We start from the raw sequence: 18673 nt of genomic DNA, 5'->3' as shown, positions 1-18673 counted from the left end.
TAGGACACCCTGAACTGGTTGCCAACCAATTGCAGGGCACACAGACACTAACAACCATTCATGCACCCAATCACACCTAAGGACAATTTAGTATGTCCAATACACCTACCATGCAAGTTTTTGGGAGTGTGGGAGGGAACCCAGAGGGAACTCAAGCAGGCTCGGGGAGAACACGTAAACTCCACACAGGAGGGCCGGAAGGAGGTGGATTTGAACTCGGGTCCTTGAACTTGGACGTGCCAACCACTGCCACTGCTACTTACTGTATAGTTATTTTTATTTTTCAATTTTCTTTGTTGGAAAATGGCTGGTACTAAATGAAGTAGAAGAAAATTACTTTAGGTAACTAAGTATTTAGGTAATTCATTTCTTTATTACTAAAGTAACCTGATTACCACAGTACTGTACCTAAAATAATCAATGACTACACTACTTTAGTAATCTGGTTATCAAGCAATTAATTCACGTAAAGAATCTATGACATTAGCACTTAACTACCTAAAGTAACGATTTAGTACTTTATTACCTACATTAATTTATTTCTTGGTACTTCATTACCTGAGGTAAAGCAAAGCAGTGAAGCTGCAAAAAGTGAAGCGCAAAGTGGCGAGGAAGTTCTGCACACTGTTAAAGTCATGCATCCCCCAGTTGTGAACCGCTGCACTTACATATCAAGTCTAGTGCAGAATTTTTGTCAGTACCTGTTGGTCTTGACGATGGGTGTGGGCAACACACACATGAGCCTCCATCCATAGGGAGCCAAAGACTGCAGCAGCGGGATGTAGTCCGCTTTCACCACCACCCCCTGACCAAAATAAGAAGTCAACGGAATCAATTAAATCATGCCGCTGTCCCGTGCAAAAAATATTTACCAAATATGACAACAATCTGAAAAGATAAATGAAATGCAACAGAAGCACGCATGCAATGGAAAAGCGTTTGTTTTGCACTCGTCAGCAGAAGTTGGCTTGTTGTGACTGACCAACCAGAGGGTGGAAAAATGCTGATGTTATTTTGGACCAGCTAGCTGGCCCTGTGAATTCTGAATTTGATTTAAGGCAGTCCCTTTGATAATATGGTTAGAGTTATTGTATGCTGGAAAGCGCTACTGATTCTAAAGGCAAAAGGCAGATTAGATTATCATGGCAACACAGAGGCTGAAATCTGATTGGACAAAAAAAAAAAAGGGTTTAGAAAAATGAGACCAAGATCCATCCTTTCAAAAAACATTTGCACAATTGATATGACCTATAATCTGGACCACTCGGAGTATGGGAAAAAAATATATATTTGAGAAGGATAAATGCAGTTGCATAAGTGCGCACACCCTTGTATGCCTGGGAAGTCGACGCTGTACACCTGCCACCATGTAAAATTAACCAGATAAAGTTCAGATGTTTTAGTAGGCTTTTCCTGACAAGTGGTTTTGCTTTCAAGACGCTCAGAAAGGCTTGCAGAAGCCTTAGCAGAGGTCTGAGCTCAGCTAATAATCTTTGTGACGGCAGGCTTTCGTAATGGCTCTCATTCTATTGTGCGAGTGTAGCTAATATTGGAATAAGGCAAAGAGAACCCCGGCCTCTGAAAATGCTTCAGTGGCGGGAACATAGAGGAACTCACACTGATGACAGTCCACTGCTCTACCACGATGGCGTCGTAAGAGGCGCTTGCCGTCTCCTCTGTCGAGTTGTGTAAAATGAACACGCTGTCGACAGATGAAACCCCATTGTCTGCACAGAGGAATAAGATGAGATCTGAGAAGTGGAGGATTGCTGGTGATCTCAAGCCGCTTTTTTTTTTTTTTTTTGTCGGAAAGCAGCTCATTGCACATGTGGATGAACACTCATTTCCAAAACCTCACATTGCTTCTGACCTGTTGCACGGCAACGATCACATCGCGTGTTGCTGCATGGCAGCCAATTACAGGCATGACAGAACTACGCTTCTGAACAAACTGGAAAACATGTTCAAACTTACAAAAAAAAAAAAAAAACCTCATCATCAAGCTAGCTTCAACATTTGGGAGAGTATTTTCTTTATTCCTTTTTTTTTTTTTTAATAGTGACAATGACCCTGGAAGTGTGTATCCACATTGCCTTAATTAAAATTCATCTATCCAAGTGATTTTCAATTTGGGAGTACGTGAAGGCACTCCAGGGGGCACGTGAGGATTTAAAATGAGTTAAAAAGTAGCAATCATGCCTAAATCATTAAACAATCACTTAGTACACATTTAAGTAAAACAGTTAATTGAAAATAATTTTCTATTCAGTTGGCTACTCCATTTCATTAGCCTTAAAAATTCAGTCCCCCACATATCAGAGTGGTTCAACCCTAATTGCCATTATTGCCACCTTTTTTTTTTTAAATCATTACCAAAAATGTTTTGCACTGGTCAGGGGGTAATTGTCTGATTAAAAAAAAAAAATCAAGAAGAAGAGGATGTGAGCACTAAATCTAGCCAATAACTATCCTGCTTATCCTTATTAGTGTCATGGCCGAACCGAAAGCTATCCCAACTGACTTGGGCAAGAGCCAAAGGGGAACCACATGGACTGGTTTTTCCCCTCAACTCCAACCAAAAGGTCAAATATTTGGAGTTTTGACCTTGTGCTTTACCGTTATCATCTCTGAGGTGGAAAAAGCCATCAACAAGTTGCGCTCCGTTGGTAAAGTGCTGAGTCATGTGGTCGAGCCAATCGCCATCCACGTCGGTGACAAGCCCCGCCTCTTTATGTACTCGCAAGGGCACTCTGAGCGAGTAGAATCTCAAAGACGTGTTGAGTTCTCCTGTCGAGTTGTATAAGGCAAATAGCTGCAGACCTACATGGGAATACAGATAATACAGATCAGTTCTATGCCGCGATTGAACAGGAAGTGACATCATCGCGTTACTCACGGGCCTGCGCTGGCGCTGAAGGATCTTCCTTTCCTTTCTCGGAGTTTTTCACACAAATGTGGTTGTTGTTCCAAGCCAAGTCTGAGGCCGACTCTTTTCGGTCTCTCCGACTTGGAGGTTTGGAAAGCTTCTCTGGGGACTCTTTGAGTTCTGGCGGGCTACGCTCCTCTTGCCCGTTTGTATTTTCTGGAGCCAGCTGCTGCTCTTGCGTCTCACATTGTTGAACTGCGTCTCTAAGAAATGAAGGTTGATCTGTGGCTTCAAGTGACTCTCGGAGGGCGATCTTTGAAGACTGAATCCGCCCATTAGATCCCTTTGGGTTGACTTCTGAAGGCCGAGCGGGGAAGTCCGCTTCTGGGCCGGGTGAAGTCTTGTGATCCCGTGTAGTATGTTGGCCGCTTTCATGATGCGGCTCTCGGGGTTCAAAAGGGAGGCCGCTCGGCTCAGAGTCATTACGGCGCGGTTCTGAAGGATCAGTCGGGCTCGATATAGCGCTGGGGGGGTGCCGGTGAATAGGGGAGGGGCTGGAGTGCAAGGAGGACAGCTCGTCGGGGTCCCAGTTGGCCATGAAGCAGGGCGCCCCTCCCGGCTGCTGGAGAAAGCCCACAAACATCACCCCTTGCTCCGCTACGTCTTGGATCTGGAGGAGAATTCAAAGGTGACAAGCCATGAGAACGATTCACCACAAGGACAAAAGTATTGAGACAAGCTGTACCAGCTTCCTGTGGGATTTCTTGTTCTAACATCAGATGTCACAAAGCGAGGAAAATCATCAAAAAATAAATTAGTTTCACTTTACCAACAACTTTAAAAAAAAATCCAACTAGAATGATGAGTCCTTTGAATTTGCCGCAGCTTGTTAAAACAACAACATGAAAGCATTTAGATGAGCTTAAATCAGTGTCATTCACAGTTGAACAATTTAGCCAACTGATTTTCAGCAACACGCATCAATCGGTCTCAGTTTCGTGAAAGACGTTTCTTGTCGGTCGTCCGATCAGACCGTTCCGTTCATCATAAGCCAAGGTTGTCTAGAGACGGCGAATATCTTTCCCCTTCGGCGAGCTGTGTCATTGCTCGTCACAGAGTACTTCATTTCAAGGCCAAGAGATTCTCATTAAGAGCAGAAATGGCAAAGTGCTGCACTAACACTCTAGTTTAACTCATTCGCTACAGTTGACAGGTATAGACGCCAAAGATCAATTTATACTGGGCTGGAAATGATGAAGTTAACTCATTCACCACTGTTGACAGCTATAGAAGTCAATCGTTCTTAACAGGGCTGCCAATGAATAAGTTAACAGGACAGATACTTGAACTAGAAAATTATACTAAAAACTGGTATTCTGCTTCAGTTGCTAAAAATGGAAAAAATACACTGAATTATATACAGTAGTAATTTGACAAGTACGCACACAAAAATTGGACTCATCTGCTTTTATGGTGCTCATACTGGGTGGGAAAAAAAGTCAAAAGCTTGTGCTTTTTAGAATGGCTTTTGCCACAAAACAAGGATTTTCCATTAAATTTCTCTTTTCAACAAAATGACAACAAAGAACAAAATTAATTTTGGTGGAAAAAAAAGCTGGATTTGATCACTTTTATGACAAAAAGAGCAATATTATACCGCACCTGAAAAGTCTGTGTCTTGCAATGCGACAATTAATGGACAATTAATGGACAAACAGATTATTAAAATAAAGGACATGAACCAACCTTTTAACTGAATTAAAAAGTGTATTCTCTGCATTGTCCGTCAGAAAAGAAAAAATCCTGTTTTGTCAATAAAGGGAATGAAATTAAAACATTCAAAATTCCAACAAAATAATCGAAAGATTAATCATTACCCTCTTGTTCATTGCAACCCTCCATATGTCAAATCACGGATTAAAACCACAATAGAGCAGCTAATTAGATTCCTATATCCAAGCGTACATTTTTCTTTGATAACATGCTACAGTATGTGACTATAGAAGACATCAGCCATAGCAACGCAAATAATTCTATTCAACATTGATATGCGCCCACTATATATTCTATTTCTGCACCGCGAGAGCCTCATTTACACACACACACACGCACACACAGAGGCAGAGATGGTATTCAGCTGAATTAGAACCATGCTAATCATGTGCCGAGATCAAATATTCAAATAACAAAAGGACCTCATCTGTGCTCATCCACGTGTGGATGTGTGTGTGTGTGTGTGTGTGTGTGTGTGTGTGTTTTGTCAGTTGATATTTGGGCTGACAGGGTTGACAGGAGCAAAATCAGACTGCAAGCTTGAGCAGCGCAATAATGAGATGCATGTTCCCCACTTACACACCTTTCCCACACCTCACTTGTTTATACCTGAGCGCTTTGCGCACACTATGTGTGTGTGTTATGACACAAAGAAGACGCACATTAGCGTATAAAACTGGACGACTGTGAGTGGAGACAGATTGCGAGTGGGAGGGCTGGCGAGCGCTCGCAGAAGGGGAGATGACAAAATTGAACAGGCGCGCAGCACACAATCAGTCTGGACGCTTATCTTGAACCTTCCTGCTTTCTATCATCTGATTGGCTATTCAGATCACGCTGCTGGAGCCGATCACATTAGACTACGTGATGCGCGTTTTCCATCCAATCAGGTTTCCTTTTGTGCGCGCTCTTTGGGCGTTCAGATGCAAATCTATTCAATAGAGCACATTTTCATTTCCCATTGTTGGCTTGGGGGCAAATTTATGAGCAGGGGAGGGAGTTAAAAAAAAAAAACATGTTAGCCAGGCATCTAAAAGGTTAAATCTCAGACAGTCACGACTTAAGCAGCGACAGATGCAACAAGTGGGCATGTCTATTGCATTTGCTACTTGAACTAAAAATCAGATTGCAAAAAAACCCAAATTCACAGTGGGGTTGTGATTGACAGATATTTTTGTAAAGATTATAATCATTTTGTTTATTGAGTATTTAATAGCACTGCTGACTACTAGATGGCAGCAAACCAGCTTGCCAGGGGAAATTGAAAAGAACAAAAAGAAAGTATTTTGACTCAGCCTGGTCTTTGCTGGTTATTGAACGCCATATTCTATTTTATTCTACTTTTTACACTCAGCAAAAATAACTACTGTATGTTCACTTTTAATGTACGTCTTTTGACGTGATTATTTATGTTCTGAGGATTATTGTCTCCTGATGACCGGCGGCGCACACGTCTGTCTCCAGATGATGTCCCCAGCATCTTTTCTCCTCCAAAGATCAAAGGATGTGAAGGCCACATTGAAATAGCCCAATTATATCTTACACGCAGAATCAAATAATCAAGCAAGTATGCATTATTGTTGGCACTTGGCTATTTTAAAAAGTAGTGTTTACTTGAGTTTAGTCTATCACTAATGTGATATAATCATAAATTAGACCTTGAGGAAAACATTATTGCTTCTGATATGGAAATATTTGAATTCATGCGGCATTATTAAAACAAATATGCTGTTGTTATTTTAGCTGTGAATAGTTTCTTTGCACAACTAGATCTATAGGTCAAATTAATTTGGGGCTCAGAACCCCACATATTTTCAACACCTGCGCTCACTGTAGATTGGCAGCCGTGTCAAAAAGTTAGTTGTAAAAAGTTGTATATATATATATATATATATATATATATATATATATATATATATATATATATATATAAATATACACACACACACACACACACACAAAATAAGTTGCACTGTGCATTCCTCCATCACATATAATAATAATTCACAAGACTTCACGTGCTGTAAATTTAAATATGTCACCTTTTCTTTCGTTATTGGTATCAGTTTCTTATGCAAATCTTCCTTTTGTGGAAATGTTGAATTACATATTTGTATAAAAATATTTGATACGGTGTTCAGCTTCTGTGATTACACAAAAAAGATTTTAGTGCGTTAATTCACAGAAAACACACCAAATTGTGACAATAATTCAAAAATGGCAGGCAATTAGTCGGTGAAGAGTTACATTTTCACTAAAGTAATGCTTTGTTACCATTCTTTTCATGCATCTAAGCATTATTTTTTGTATCGGAACTCATTAGGATGACCAGTGTCCAGTGGAAGTCCAAATGTACTGGTGCACAGGCCTCCATTCACAGTTCAACTGCAGCGTGATAGCAGACAAATCGCTGCCAAAAAGGATCTGTGGTAGCATGATTGCACAACACTGATCTCTTTGATTGCCGACCAGAAAGGAGAACATTCTTCCCGAGCTTGTGGCATCTGGATGCGAAAACATTTCTTGGGAAAAGTGAATAATATGGCAGCAGTCGACATGTTGGCCCCCGGTGAACTCACCCGCTTGACGTAGCTCTGAATCACCTCCGGGTCAGCCGCCTGATGACCGGCGGCGCACACGTCCGTCTCCAGACGATGCCTCCACCATCTTTTCTCCTGGCTTTTCTCCCAGCTACAAATTGAGAAATCAAAGCTTTCATAACAAACATCAGTCAAAAAAAAAACACACGCACAAGTCAATTCACTTCAATTCTGTTCTGATGAAGCAGAAAATGTGGTCATGCTGTTTTAGCATTAGCCTGAACGGCCTCCTCTGGGATGGTTTCCGTTTCATTATCACCCGGCGGCGCCATTACCCACTTCCATTACACTTTGAACGCGGCCTCGCTTTATAGGCTGCGTCAGACATTTTGCTCATGTTCACTGGTGCTCATTCATGCGGAATGATCACAGCAGAACCATCATGTCCGTTTTGGTAGGAAGTGGTTGATTTTTTTTTCCATTCCCTCGCAATCACAATAGATTTATTAGACTGAGAAAAATAAAGTTGGGCATTCAGCTCCTACTGCAAGATGGGATCATAAAAGAAAATAATAATAAAAAAAGAAGTATTGAAATATGCCTCTTCATATTTGGAATGAGGTCAGGGAGAAGGCCGTGGTAATATCATGCGCTCCCAGGCACGAGTGACATTCCCGGCTAGATTTGAAACAGTTGATCTGTCACTTTTCTCTCACTCTTTCATTTTTTTTTTTTTTTGATTTTATGAAAGGGGCCGGCGGTGATGTGGAGATAAAAGACCCCGGTAAGAGGGAAAAAAAAATGGGGGCGGGGGGGACAAAAGAGGGTGTGTGTGTGGGGGGTGTTCATCAATGAAGATGGAAGGGGATGAAAGAATGAAGAGATGGTTTCACGCTTTCAGCGGCAAGGCCTGATGATGCAATCAGCCATCTCCACAGAGACAGGTGCCAGGCAATTGCCGGACCGACGGGCGAGGCGAGGCGAGGCGAGTCACAAGCCCAACACCTGCTTGCCTGTTCCAATGTAATAAGATGTGTTTTAAAAATACCTTTCTCTTGAATCTTAAAAAAAAAAAAATGCTCAAAACACGACCGCATTCATTTCATGTCTTAGACCATTATTATTTATAATAGTTATTTTATCTCTTTGACAATCCAGGAACATATTGCGACAGGCAGAAAGATTAAACGCTTTTTAGCATACAAATTTAGGACCACCAGTCTGCTTGATCCATTTTTATGTTTGTGCACCTTATGTTTTGGTCAATAAGTAAGCATAGTGTAACCTATTAAAAATCGTGCCACTCAAATTTGGTTAGATATTACGGTGTATCAATTATAGTTAAAAGTGAAAGAACTAGGGCAGTGAGCTGCAGTCAAATATTTCTCCCGCTTGACTCATCTGCTGTAATGTGACATGAAAAGATGAAGGTAAGCTGCAGACACTTGTGTTGGTGATAAAGCCTCTCCTTGTCACATCAATGAAGTCACAAACGCACAAAAGTTGTTTGCAGCGACAATCATGTGCGCATACAACATTGCCACAGAAAAGACAAAATTAGGACTCATTACATTTAAATGTGACTGTTTATCGTCCCGTCATTTTTTTTTTTTTTTGCCTTTTTGAACTAAATATTTAATAAAACACTCAAACTGCGTATACCTTGGGGTTTCTCGCACCAGCACAGCCCGATGGAGCTGCCGCTGGATGTGCGCGTGATGAGGGCCGCAGGGATGCACAAACGGGTGGACGGAGACCAGGACGAAACCCTGGGCGTAGAGCTCTCGGACCTGGACGGGGAGCTCTCGGACCGAAGAGAGGCAGAGCACCGATGACACTGGCACTTCTGGAGGAGATGACAGAAATATTACACGAAAATAGGCGAGGGTCAAATGTGTGATTGTGATTAGTCGCACTGTGAAACAACACATGGCATCGTCACGCTAAATCAAAAACTAATTACAGGAGAACTCTCATCTTCGCTGCGGACTCACCAGACGCTCAAGAGTGAAACGCTTAAAGGGTGTCCAAATTGTTTTTAATCGCTACAGCGTAGTGAAGGTTGCCAACGTGGGCCAAAACCTGCATCCAGCAATATTTCGGTTTTCATGAAGTTCAACAGCAATAAATTGTTCCATCCTACTTTATCTATTCATTAGCCTAATGATAAGTTTTGCAAAGTGATTTTTTTTCAAGCTTTTGGAAAACAATAACAAATTCACCAAAAAAGACCAACTCCTGTTTTCTCAAAACAACCTTAGCACAATTCTTTGACATGGATGAGCAAAAATCTAGTCATGAAAAAAAAATGTATTGAAATTAGGAGTTAAAAATTACTTAAATTTTAGTTTAGAATGCACCAAAATGAATCATCAAACCCTGCTGTGAAGAGTAAAAATCCATAATTGAAGACTTTTCTAATTGTGTGTAAAAGCCAGAAGGCTAGAGGTGCAACAAATTACTCGACAACTAATCGATAAATTAGAGGTAAAAATACTTATAAATTTAGCTTCTCAACAGTAAATATTATCAGATTTGATTAGTCCTCAATGAAATCAAACTAGCATTGTGGACTATTAAAAATTTGGGTTAACAATAACACAATTCGGACAGGCCCAATATTTGGTTCAATTTGACCCAACTTTCTGGGTTCAACCCCCAAAATAAGTCATTTTCTACAAGGCAAGCTTAGAAGTTGGGTTGTTTTGTATATAATACCCCAGAAAGTTGGGTCAAATTGATGCAAATATTGGATTTGCCCCCCCCCCCCCCTCCTTTTTTTTTTTTAAACACATTATTGGGTTATTTCTGACAATTTTATCTAATAAGACAACTTTTTTGGGGGGGGGCACCAAGATGATGCCCAAGCACTACTCTATACTCAAATCACTTCAACATAGCACCTTAGCACCAAGATACCAAAAGATGGGAGCCAAAAGTCCGTTTTTCTTAGATCAGAACACAAATCAAAAAGGTGACTAGAGAAAAACAGAGGATAGTTTAAATTAAAATTCAGCAAAGGGCTTTGAGTGATGAAAAGTTGCCAATTATACTGCACATTAGAAAGTAAAAGGGCAGAAAATCGCAGGTTTTTCATCATTAGGAGGCCTCTCTAATTACCACACACAATGATGAGAGCACCGCACACTTCTCCCTTCAGTGGAAACGGTTAGTGGAGCTTATCGTACGAGAGCAAAACCGTCACCGCAAATCCACGCGGGGCATGTTTATGAGAAGCGCCCTCTCGGGGTCGCCGCATTGTCATCAGGCTGCCTTGTGTAAAATGCGCTTATGGGAGTGAACGCCAGTGGCGGGTTGCCGAGTGAAGCCAGGTGTGCGCTAGAGAGGATAGAAGACGTGAAGAAGAGGGGGAGGCATGTTTGTGCTTGTCAAGCCTCCCATTCACTCTCATTTGCATTGGTCTGGAGAAGAGAAAATAACCCGAATAAATTAAAAGGCACACGCGTACGCAGAAGAAGAAAAAAATGTGAGCCATCTCATTTTCAATTTGTTCTCCATCATCTGGTGTGCTCACACATAGCCAGATGCACACAAGCATGCGCGCATATGAGAATGGCCGGCACGGACACACACGCGCAGTCTAATAGGGTGAGAGGAGCTCATCGCACATTTTTTTCCTTATGTGGACCAGACGCACAACAAAAAGGTAGAGTGTTAAGGGTTACGCCACACTAACGTAAAAAGACAAGAACACACTCACACTCACACACAAATTGCTCCATCAAGAAGAGATAGAGAAAAAAAAAAAAAGACGATCTTGGCACAAATGTTTGGAAGCGGGAGACTCTTTCATCCACCAAAATGACTGACTGTGTGCATGTCTCCAGAACAGCATGGTAATGATTATATTAGCAGCTGGAGAGCATGTTGGTTGGCGCTGGTGCTAACAAAGATCCAGTCATTAGTCGCCATTAGGTCTCGCTCACCCGCCGCCGCGAAAAAACTTCTCATTCAGGCGCACCGGAGTTATCAGGGTGCGGCGATTAACGCTTGGGAACGCCACTTATGCCATCTGCCACTGAGGGAATTCAAAACAAAAAGGCTCCAATTGCCCTTCCAGAATGGCAACGTGGACTGTGCCCGGTGGTTTTAACACCCAGCGATTCTCAAACGGGGGTATGAATACACCTGAGGGTACGTGAAGGCATTTTCAAAGGGTATGCGTTGTGATTATTACGGAGTTTCTGCAGCTGTCAGTAAGTCTGTTTTCATGCTGTCTTCTTTATGGGAACAGTTCCATTTTCTTTTCAAATTAATAGCAAATTAATAGGAACATGGGACAACTTGTTAACATGCATCTAAAAGATTGATGGCAAGGGCTGTTGGAATGTTGACTTGTTTTAGTGTGCATTGTTCAATAGCATTGCCCAAAAGGAGATGGAAATTTTGATCCTATTGAAGACTTTTTCAAACTGTACACTTAGTACCTATTTTACGACATTCGTGTGGACAGCAAAGTGAGAGTTCAATTGTATGGTGAAACTTGTTTCTATACAGTGCACTGACTTCGACTTTAAAAAGTACATAATTAAATATATTTTTTTTATACAGATCTTTCATCGACTCTTATTCCATCCATCACACGGGTACAAAGTTTATCGCAGGGAATACATTCCCAAGTATACCCACAAATTTACAGAAAAAATGTGTAAAAAAGAACGATTTTCTTTTCTTTTTTTTTTAGTTTGTTTCTTTTGTTAAAGAAATACATAATTTATTTTTTGTAAAGAAAAACCTGCAATGAAGTCATAAAATACACATAAGTGTTTATTACTGCTTTTGTTCCTTTTGTTAGGTTTGTTACTTTGGTGTAAAAAAAAAAAAAAAATTTTTTTTTGGCCAGGCCGACAAAGAAAAATATCATAAAATATCATTAAAAAAAAAAAAAAAAAAAAAAAAAGAGTGAAGCCACAATAACCGAACGGTAGCAAGGGAACACTGTACCTAATGCCATGGCCAATGCAAGTGTGTCACACATTACCCTTGACATCACTACTTTTATTTTGAAGCATGTGCGGTCAAAAGCGTTTTCAAATTTCTTCGTGGAAAAAAAATTCTGCACGGCTATAAAATATGTATTGTAGAATTGCACTCAGGCAGTGTGTGTTCCGGAGAGGGGAAGCTTTAAGCCTGCCAGGTGACGAATGAGGATTAGGGCTCACAGGCACCCTCAAGGCTTATCCCTGCCTTGCTGGAGGTTCACTTTTTATTCAGATTGCCCTCTAATGACTTGCAGAGGTTTCAGGTGGGGATCCCAGCCAAAACGGTGGCTATAAAACAATCAACTTCCCGGAGCCGGGAGCTCCCTACAGCTCTGGGAATGCAGCCGCGGGCTACCAAGGTTGTTGGTCAGCATCTGTGGAGAGGGTTCCACTTAAGAGGAAATGTGTCGGGGAAAAAAAAGCTTGGCGCTTTAAGCCCGCTGTATACCGAGGGGCTCGAATTAACTGTGGTGCATTGTGGTGGTTTCACATTTTCACAAGTGGCGCACCTTCAGATGCTTTTACTGAAATTTTTGAATCAAAGGTGAGTGGCGTCGCAAACTTGTGGATAGATGTAACGCATGATCAAAAATGCCATGTCGCATCACATAAGCTTTATAATATGTTATTTTTGCATACTAAGTAAGTAAGGGCAATAAATCCAATTAATTGGACTTGTGATTTTAAAAATCAGCAATTTGAAAAATGCCCAGATGGGTGGTTTACTATCTGCTTCATTTTTGTATTTAGGCAAGTTATACACAAACTATAGCATTTTTTTTGCACCAGCTATATAATTTACACCAAAAACCCATTTAAAAGACTTCAAGATTTTTTTCATAGAATGTATTTTTGATTGAATCAAGCCTTCTTTAAACATATGTTTGATGGGTTATTACTTCGATTCAAATTGTAATCATGCAGGATGACTGAAAAAATATGGATAGAAAAGCTGCAATTTTTAATTTTATTTTTTGGTGTGGAATGATATCCAGCCAACCAAAACATTGTAGAGTACATTGTTTATTAAAAGCCAACTGAGAAATTCCCTGGCCAATTATATACATCTGTACATACATATACAGTATTTTTGTAACATTAAACATTTACAAAATCAGAAAAATTACAAACACATTTTGGTGATTTTCTTTTCCCCCGGTTATAAGAACAACAGCCATATTTATTGTTTTGAATATTAAGGGACAAAAAAAAGATTTTTCATTGTTAATGTATTGTTAAAAATCAGCTGAGCATTTATCGTAATTTTATCCTGACAAATATCAACCTAAAAAATAGAGATATCTCTGGGCCTCTTTTGTGTTTTTCCCCAATAATACATAATTTTATTGATAATTTCATACATATGAATGACCGAAAAGCCAAGTGCGGAGAGTTTGACAATCACCTTGTTTGCGGTTCGAGGTAAACGTACAAGGTGAGTTGCCAATATTTCCCGCAATTGTCCAGTTCAGTCGCATTGCCCTTCAGGCGTATATTAGCGACTCCCTTTTTCGTGACACATCGCAATTCACTGCCATCTTTGCTGGTGATCTCTCGGGCGACATGAAAGATGCCTCCTGAAAAGGAACTCTGTCATTCCGCCGCTTTAAATCATCTTGCGTCGCCAACGTTCACATGTTCCCTTGAATAAGTGCATCGGCTAGGGCGCGGCTATAGCTAAGTGATGGATTTGTCTTTCACGGGGTGTCTAGACCAAATAGATCACGTACACGCTGTGATAGCGCAGATGTGTGACATTTCATCAGCACAATGCATATATCATAGCAAGCATGTAAAATGACTGGACACTTCGAAATCTAATTCAATCGACCACACAAAGGATGCATTCAAAAGCAACCGATAAGAATGTGCCAGTTGTGTAAATGATCCAAAGCCAAGTCAAAGCACAAAAACGCCAGCAAACTTAGCTGAGAATTAGCCACATGTTGTAGTTTTAATGAGCCGATTGGCCTCCGTCTCCGCGGGGCAGCGCAAAGTCATCAGCGGCTTCAGTCCCGCGGCAGGGCGCCGTACCGAGTCCCTCACACATCCTCCACTCTCACACCTTTTAAAACTGATTTTTTTTTCCCTCCTCCTCCATCTTGACCAGACCCAACCAACGCCCGTGTCTCCACTAAAAGTCTCCTTGATCTCGCACCCTTTCGTAGCTGCGTCACATTCTTCACTGTCTGTACCCTGGACCTTCATACAGTCGAGATGACATTTCAAGGCAAGATGATGTCATAGGGTGCAGCCGTTGGATGATAAAAGCGTCATAAGGCATTCGATTTGCGCTTTATGGCAAGGCGAAAGGAAACACATGATATTCTGACCCGAGGCGGCCGTATTAAGTCACTATGACCTAGAGAGACTCAGACCGACTTAGTCACAGTGAGCTGCTTTTTCTGGCCGAATCATAAAGATGGACCCACGTTTGGGGTGACGTCACGTGACAACTCAGTGTGCGCTAAAAGAACATCAAAGGATTCAACCTTTGCTCTTTTTTTTGTTTTTTTTTTCAACATTTTGGCACACATTCCAAAAGTAAGACCAGATCAACAAGGAGCGTTTTAAAGAAGACAAAAGAGACGACCCGACATCAGAATTAGTAAGTGGACTTCAGTATTAGTAAGGGTTTGTCCCGGACTGTCAATTTTAGCTGATCAGTATCAGATGAGAAAGATCAGCTTTTATTATTCAAATTTTTGAAGGTCACAAAGCGACACATTAATACCGAGCTACAAAGGTACGGCCAAATGGAACAGAAATAGCTCGGTTTTATATTACACAATTTAACCTTTTGGGTTTTTAGTACCGACATTTAAAATGTGACGGTAAAAAGCTGGCTTCGGGCAGCAGTCGGCGTATGCGCGGCTCGCCACAATGCTCTCGGTCGGGGGGGGGGGGGGGGGAGGACGCTGCCAAGACAATGTGGCTAAAGTAAGAATGAAATCGCCCCAATCCTGCGCATTTGTCCACAGCTTGTTAAAATGTAAAAAGAAAAAAAAAGATTAATCAAGAAAATAATCAACATATTAATAAATTAATAAATAACTGACTTGCACCCTATTATTTGGTGCAGTTCAAAACCAAACATGAAATATATACATTATAACTCATCAGAGATGCAGAATAATAAAATATTATATGATATTTTTTTTAAAATGGAGATTTTCAACAGGAGGGGTCAACAGTCAATATATTATTAGGGGAGTTGTGATACAGTTCACAGAATGCATTGCATGGCACAATTATAAATTGAAGTTTTAAGGACAATAATCCATGTGATATTGGTGTCATATTTAACACATTTATGCTTAATCTATGTTGTACTATGTATTTAAGATTGTTCTTTTTTTTTTTTTTTTTTAATCACAGAAAGGTCCCAACAAAATTTATGATGTACATCTAAGGAGACAAAATTTATAAAATTGATTCATGTGTAATAAATAATACACTAGTCTTATTGTTTACAGCTGTAAATGGTTTAAAATGTATAGTGGTAAAACATTAAAATAATAGACAAATATTGGCCAATTGGCCATACTGCTATATTTGGACAATTTAATCAGTCGGGTTTGTTTTTGAAACTTTAAAACTCTACCATGAAGAGTGGGTCAGTCTTTTGAGCTCACCTTTCAAGACCAACAGAATATTGTGTGCTACGTCTATGTAAATACGGGTGCTGCCATATGAAAGATTGACTTCCATTCTTCAGTTACACTTGAATATGTGTTATAAGTGTGGTTAGACTGCCATCCAATGGTCACAGTTATCACTACAGCGCTCAATTGGCTTACATTAGGTAAGCATTAGTCAAGGGTGTCAGCTCCTCTCCATAAAAATGAATTTGACCAGAATTTTACTATTTATTCTTTATTTATTCTCTTCCATGGCACTGAATAAGTTCATGCGTACTGACAGCAGTTGAGGATTGGCTCAAATTTTGCTCTGACTAACCAATCAGAGGAAAGAAAAACGCTGATATTTTTTGTGAGGTGAATTTGAAATTCACAAGGGTAGCGACTTTTGGATAACAGAATCATCGTTGGTGTACAATTGCGGACGGCGATCATGGAAATGAGTCAAAAGATTTGACCTAAAATGCTATCAGTGAAGGCGTAAACCTTTTCATGCCTACGCACATCACACAATTTTTTTTGCCTCTTTGAGAGAACAGAACAGAGTTACTGTTATCATCAAGCAGACAGGTAGGTCATTTATATGGTAAACCCCCAGATGGCATCTGAGCAGCCATAAGATGGCTCTACTCACATGGCTATTATGAATTGATTGTGTGTTTTGTGTGTATGTATGCGCGCCTATGTATGTGTGTTTTCCACCCTCTCCCTCCGTTCGCGATACGGAGAGCAAGAGGAGTGAAGGATTCCTGGAGGATTATTTGATTGTTTGTGGAGATTGAGAGACCTCATTCCCAGGAAAGGGATTTATTTGTACTTGTGTGTGCATCTGCGTGGATGCGCGTGTGTATCCAAGGGGTCGATATAGGGGTCCTCATGTCTCTCCATGACATTGAAAAAGACCTACGGTCAAGTCCACAAGTTTAATTCAATTTAGTTGCCATTAATAATAACATTTGCCTGCCAGCGTGACTTGATGACTCTTACACTCTAATGAAAAACAAATATCACAGACGCTTCCCCCTCGGAGATATGTGACTGTTTATTAAACTAAAGTGGTGGTCTCAGAGAGGAGCTCCGAAGAATTTTCTGCTCAGACTTTGGACCAGATAGTCTTAGACTGTCTGCTTTTTTTCATTGGTTGGAAATGAGCAAAATGGACAATAATGTTGTTTTCCGTTAATGTGGGAAAAAAATGATGTCCACATCTCACACTGTGCCTCCCTTTCTTAACCCGTCCACTGCCAGCCCAGTCAAATGGATTTTTGACTCGCGTATGAGTCCGTGCAATGAGTTAATTAATTCAGAGCAGTCCAGCAAGAATGGATCTTTGACCTCTACAGCGGTCAACGGTGGTGAATAACTTAACTTGGTAATCAATTACTTATCAATTAATGGTTGCACCTTGAGTTCCGTTGTCTCCAAAGCTGGCCACATATGGATTAAGTTGCTCTATTTCAGCTTCTGCGGAGGCTTTCTGCAAGATGTTATCCCTGAAGTCTGGTCTTTTCTGAGCTAATAATGTTGGAGCTTGAAGTGCATGAGGTCAGTTTGACCCTCTCGTGACCTTGCTCTGAGTATTGTGGAAGGTCCTTTACATACTGTTCCCACACAGTTAAAAGCATAGAATTGCCTGAAATGAAGATTGATGGGAAAATAGCCCAATGTTGCTTTTGTCCATGTTTTCTACAATCTTCACGCCTATGATTTGTTTTGAAGCAATTTCAGGCTGCCAGAGCTTGTTGGATTCTATCAAAGGTAGCAAATGCAACAGGGTTTGTTGTTGAAACTGGTTTGTCCCCAACTGGTAGCGGCATTGTGTCTGCTGTCATGTCTGTTACAGTGTTGCATTGGAGAGTCACCCGCGGAGGATTTCAGCGAGCTCCTTGCACCTGTTTGGGCTTGTCGCTTCATATTGTACATGGCGCCGAATCGCAGAAAGCCATGAAGGGGGGGGGGGGGCAGCCGTTTTGTTCGATCCGCTTTTAAGCTCCCTCTCACTTTGCTCGCTTTTCTTTCGCACCAACAGTCCACGCAAGCAAACATAATGAGAAGGGATTGTATATTTAGAAAGCGCGTGCCTCTGGAGGATTCTCGTCAAACTTTTTGTCAAGATGCTGCGAGCGCACTCCCACACATTAACTGACTATCTTTTTTAATATTCAGGGAATGATGAGCGAAAATCTGTTAGGCAGAGGGCGCATCGAATTGACTAAGTGCACACCACAGTGAACTTCTAACACACACATATACAGTTTTTACAAGCAGTTCTTTTTTTTTTTGCCTCCAGGACGTGCAACAGAGTTGCTGACCTAAACATTTCTCTGCTTGGAAAGTTAGAAAAGCAAGTTTGGAAGATGGCACAAATCACAATGGTGGAAAAATGGCAAACTATGGAGTTCTTTGGTGGTGGGGGCATGTTGGGGTTGCGGGGGATTGTCAAATGCTTTGGATGAAGGCCAAATAGCAATTTTCTCTAGTTCAAGTGGAACTGTGACAAATGAAGGTAATGTTGCCATAACCTTTGAAAAATTGACCGTTTACGCCAGAGGTCATCAACCTTTTAACATCTTGGGTACGAAATTCTTAATATGAAACACTTACACTTTGATACACACTTGGGAAATAAACTTGCTAATATTAATTTTAATAATTACTAATCTATGTGAAGATTTATTTTTAATTTCTAACCATTTTCAATGATTTAACAAGGGAGGAATCATGCAAATCGAATTTTGGTGACCCTCTGGTTTATGTCATAAATGACTCGAGAACAAATGTTAATTTTTACTCTACGTTTAGCTCTACTTGGATATATTCTTTGGTAATGAATCAGCAAAATGGCTCAAG

At 40.7% G+C, this 18673-nt stretch overlaps 2 protein-coding genes across 3 annotated transcripts in view; one reads left to right on the top strand and one right to left on the bottom strand.

Annotated features, from left to right (window-relative positions):
- The window catches only part of rftn1a (raftlin, lipid raft linker 1a), a 31959-nt gene that overhangs the window by 3809 nt on the left and 9477 nt on the right, over window positions 1-18673 (bottom strand). For both annotated transcript variants that reach the window (XM_088404587.1, XM_088404588.1), the window contains exons 3-8: window positions 8842-9025; window positions 7219-7330; window positions 2897-3536; window positions 2617-2820; window positions 1618-1727; window positions 702-805 (exon numbers count right to left, since the gene is read on the bottom strand). In XM_088404587.1, coding sequence (XP_088260713.1) covers window positions 702-805; window positions 1618-1727; window positions 2617-2820; window positions 2897-3536; window positions 7219-7330; window positions 8842-9025 — 1354 coding nt within the window. The remainder of the gene's footprint in view (window positions 1-701; window positions 806-1617; window positions 1728-2616; window positions 2821-2896; window positions 3537-7218; window positions 7331-8841; window positions 9026-18673) is intronic.
- Window positions 14553-18673, top strand: part of LOC148406512 (inactive phospholipase C-like protein 2) — a 61604-nt gene continuing 57483 nt past the window's right edge. The window contains exon 1 of the mRNA XM_088404578.1: window positions 14553-14790. The gene's annotated coding sequence lies outside the window, so the exon portion shown is untranslated. The remainder of the gene's footprint in view (window positions 14791-18673) is intronic.

Source organism: Hippichthys cyanospilos, chromosome 21 (genome assembly GCF_059441005.1).
Source record: "Hippichthys cyanospilos isolate Australia breed blue-spotted pipefish chromosome 21, RoL_Hcya_1.0, whole genome shotgun sequence".
Taxonomy (NCBI): Eukaryota; Metazoa; Chordata; class Actinopteri; order Syngnathiformes; family Syngnathidae; genus Hippichthys; species Hippichthys cyanospilos.
The sequence above is the reverse complement of the archived record's forward strand: the minus strand, read 5'-3'. Positions and strand labels throughout refer to the sequence as shown.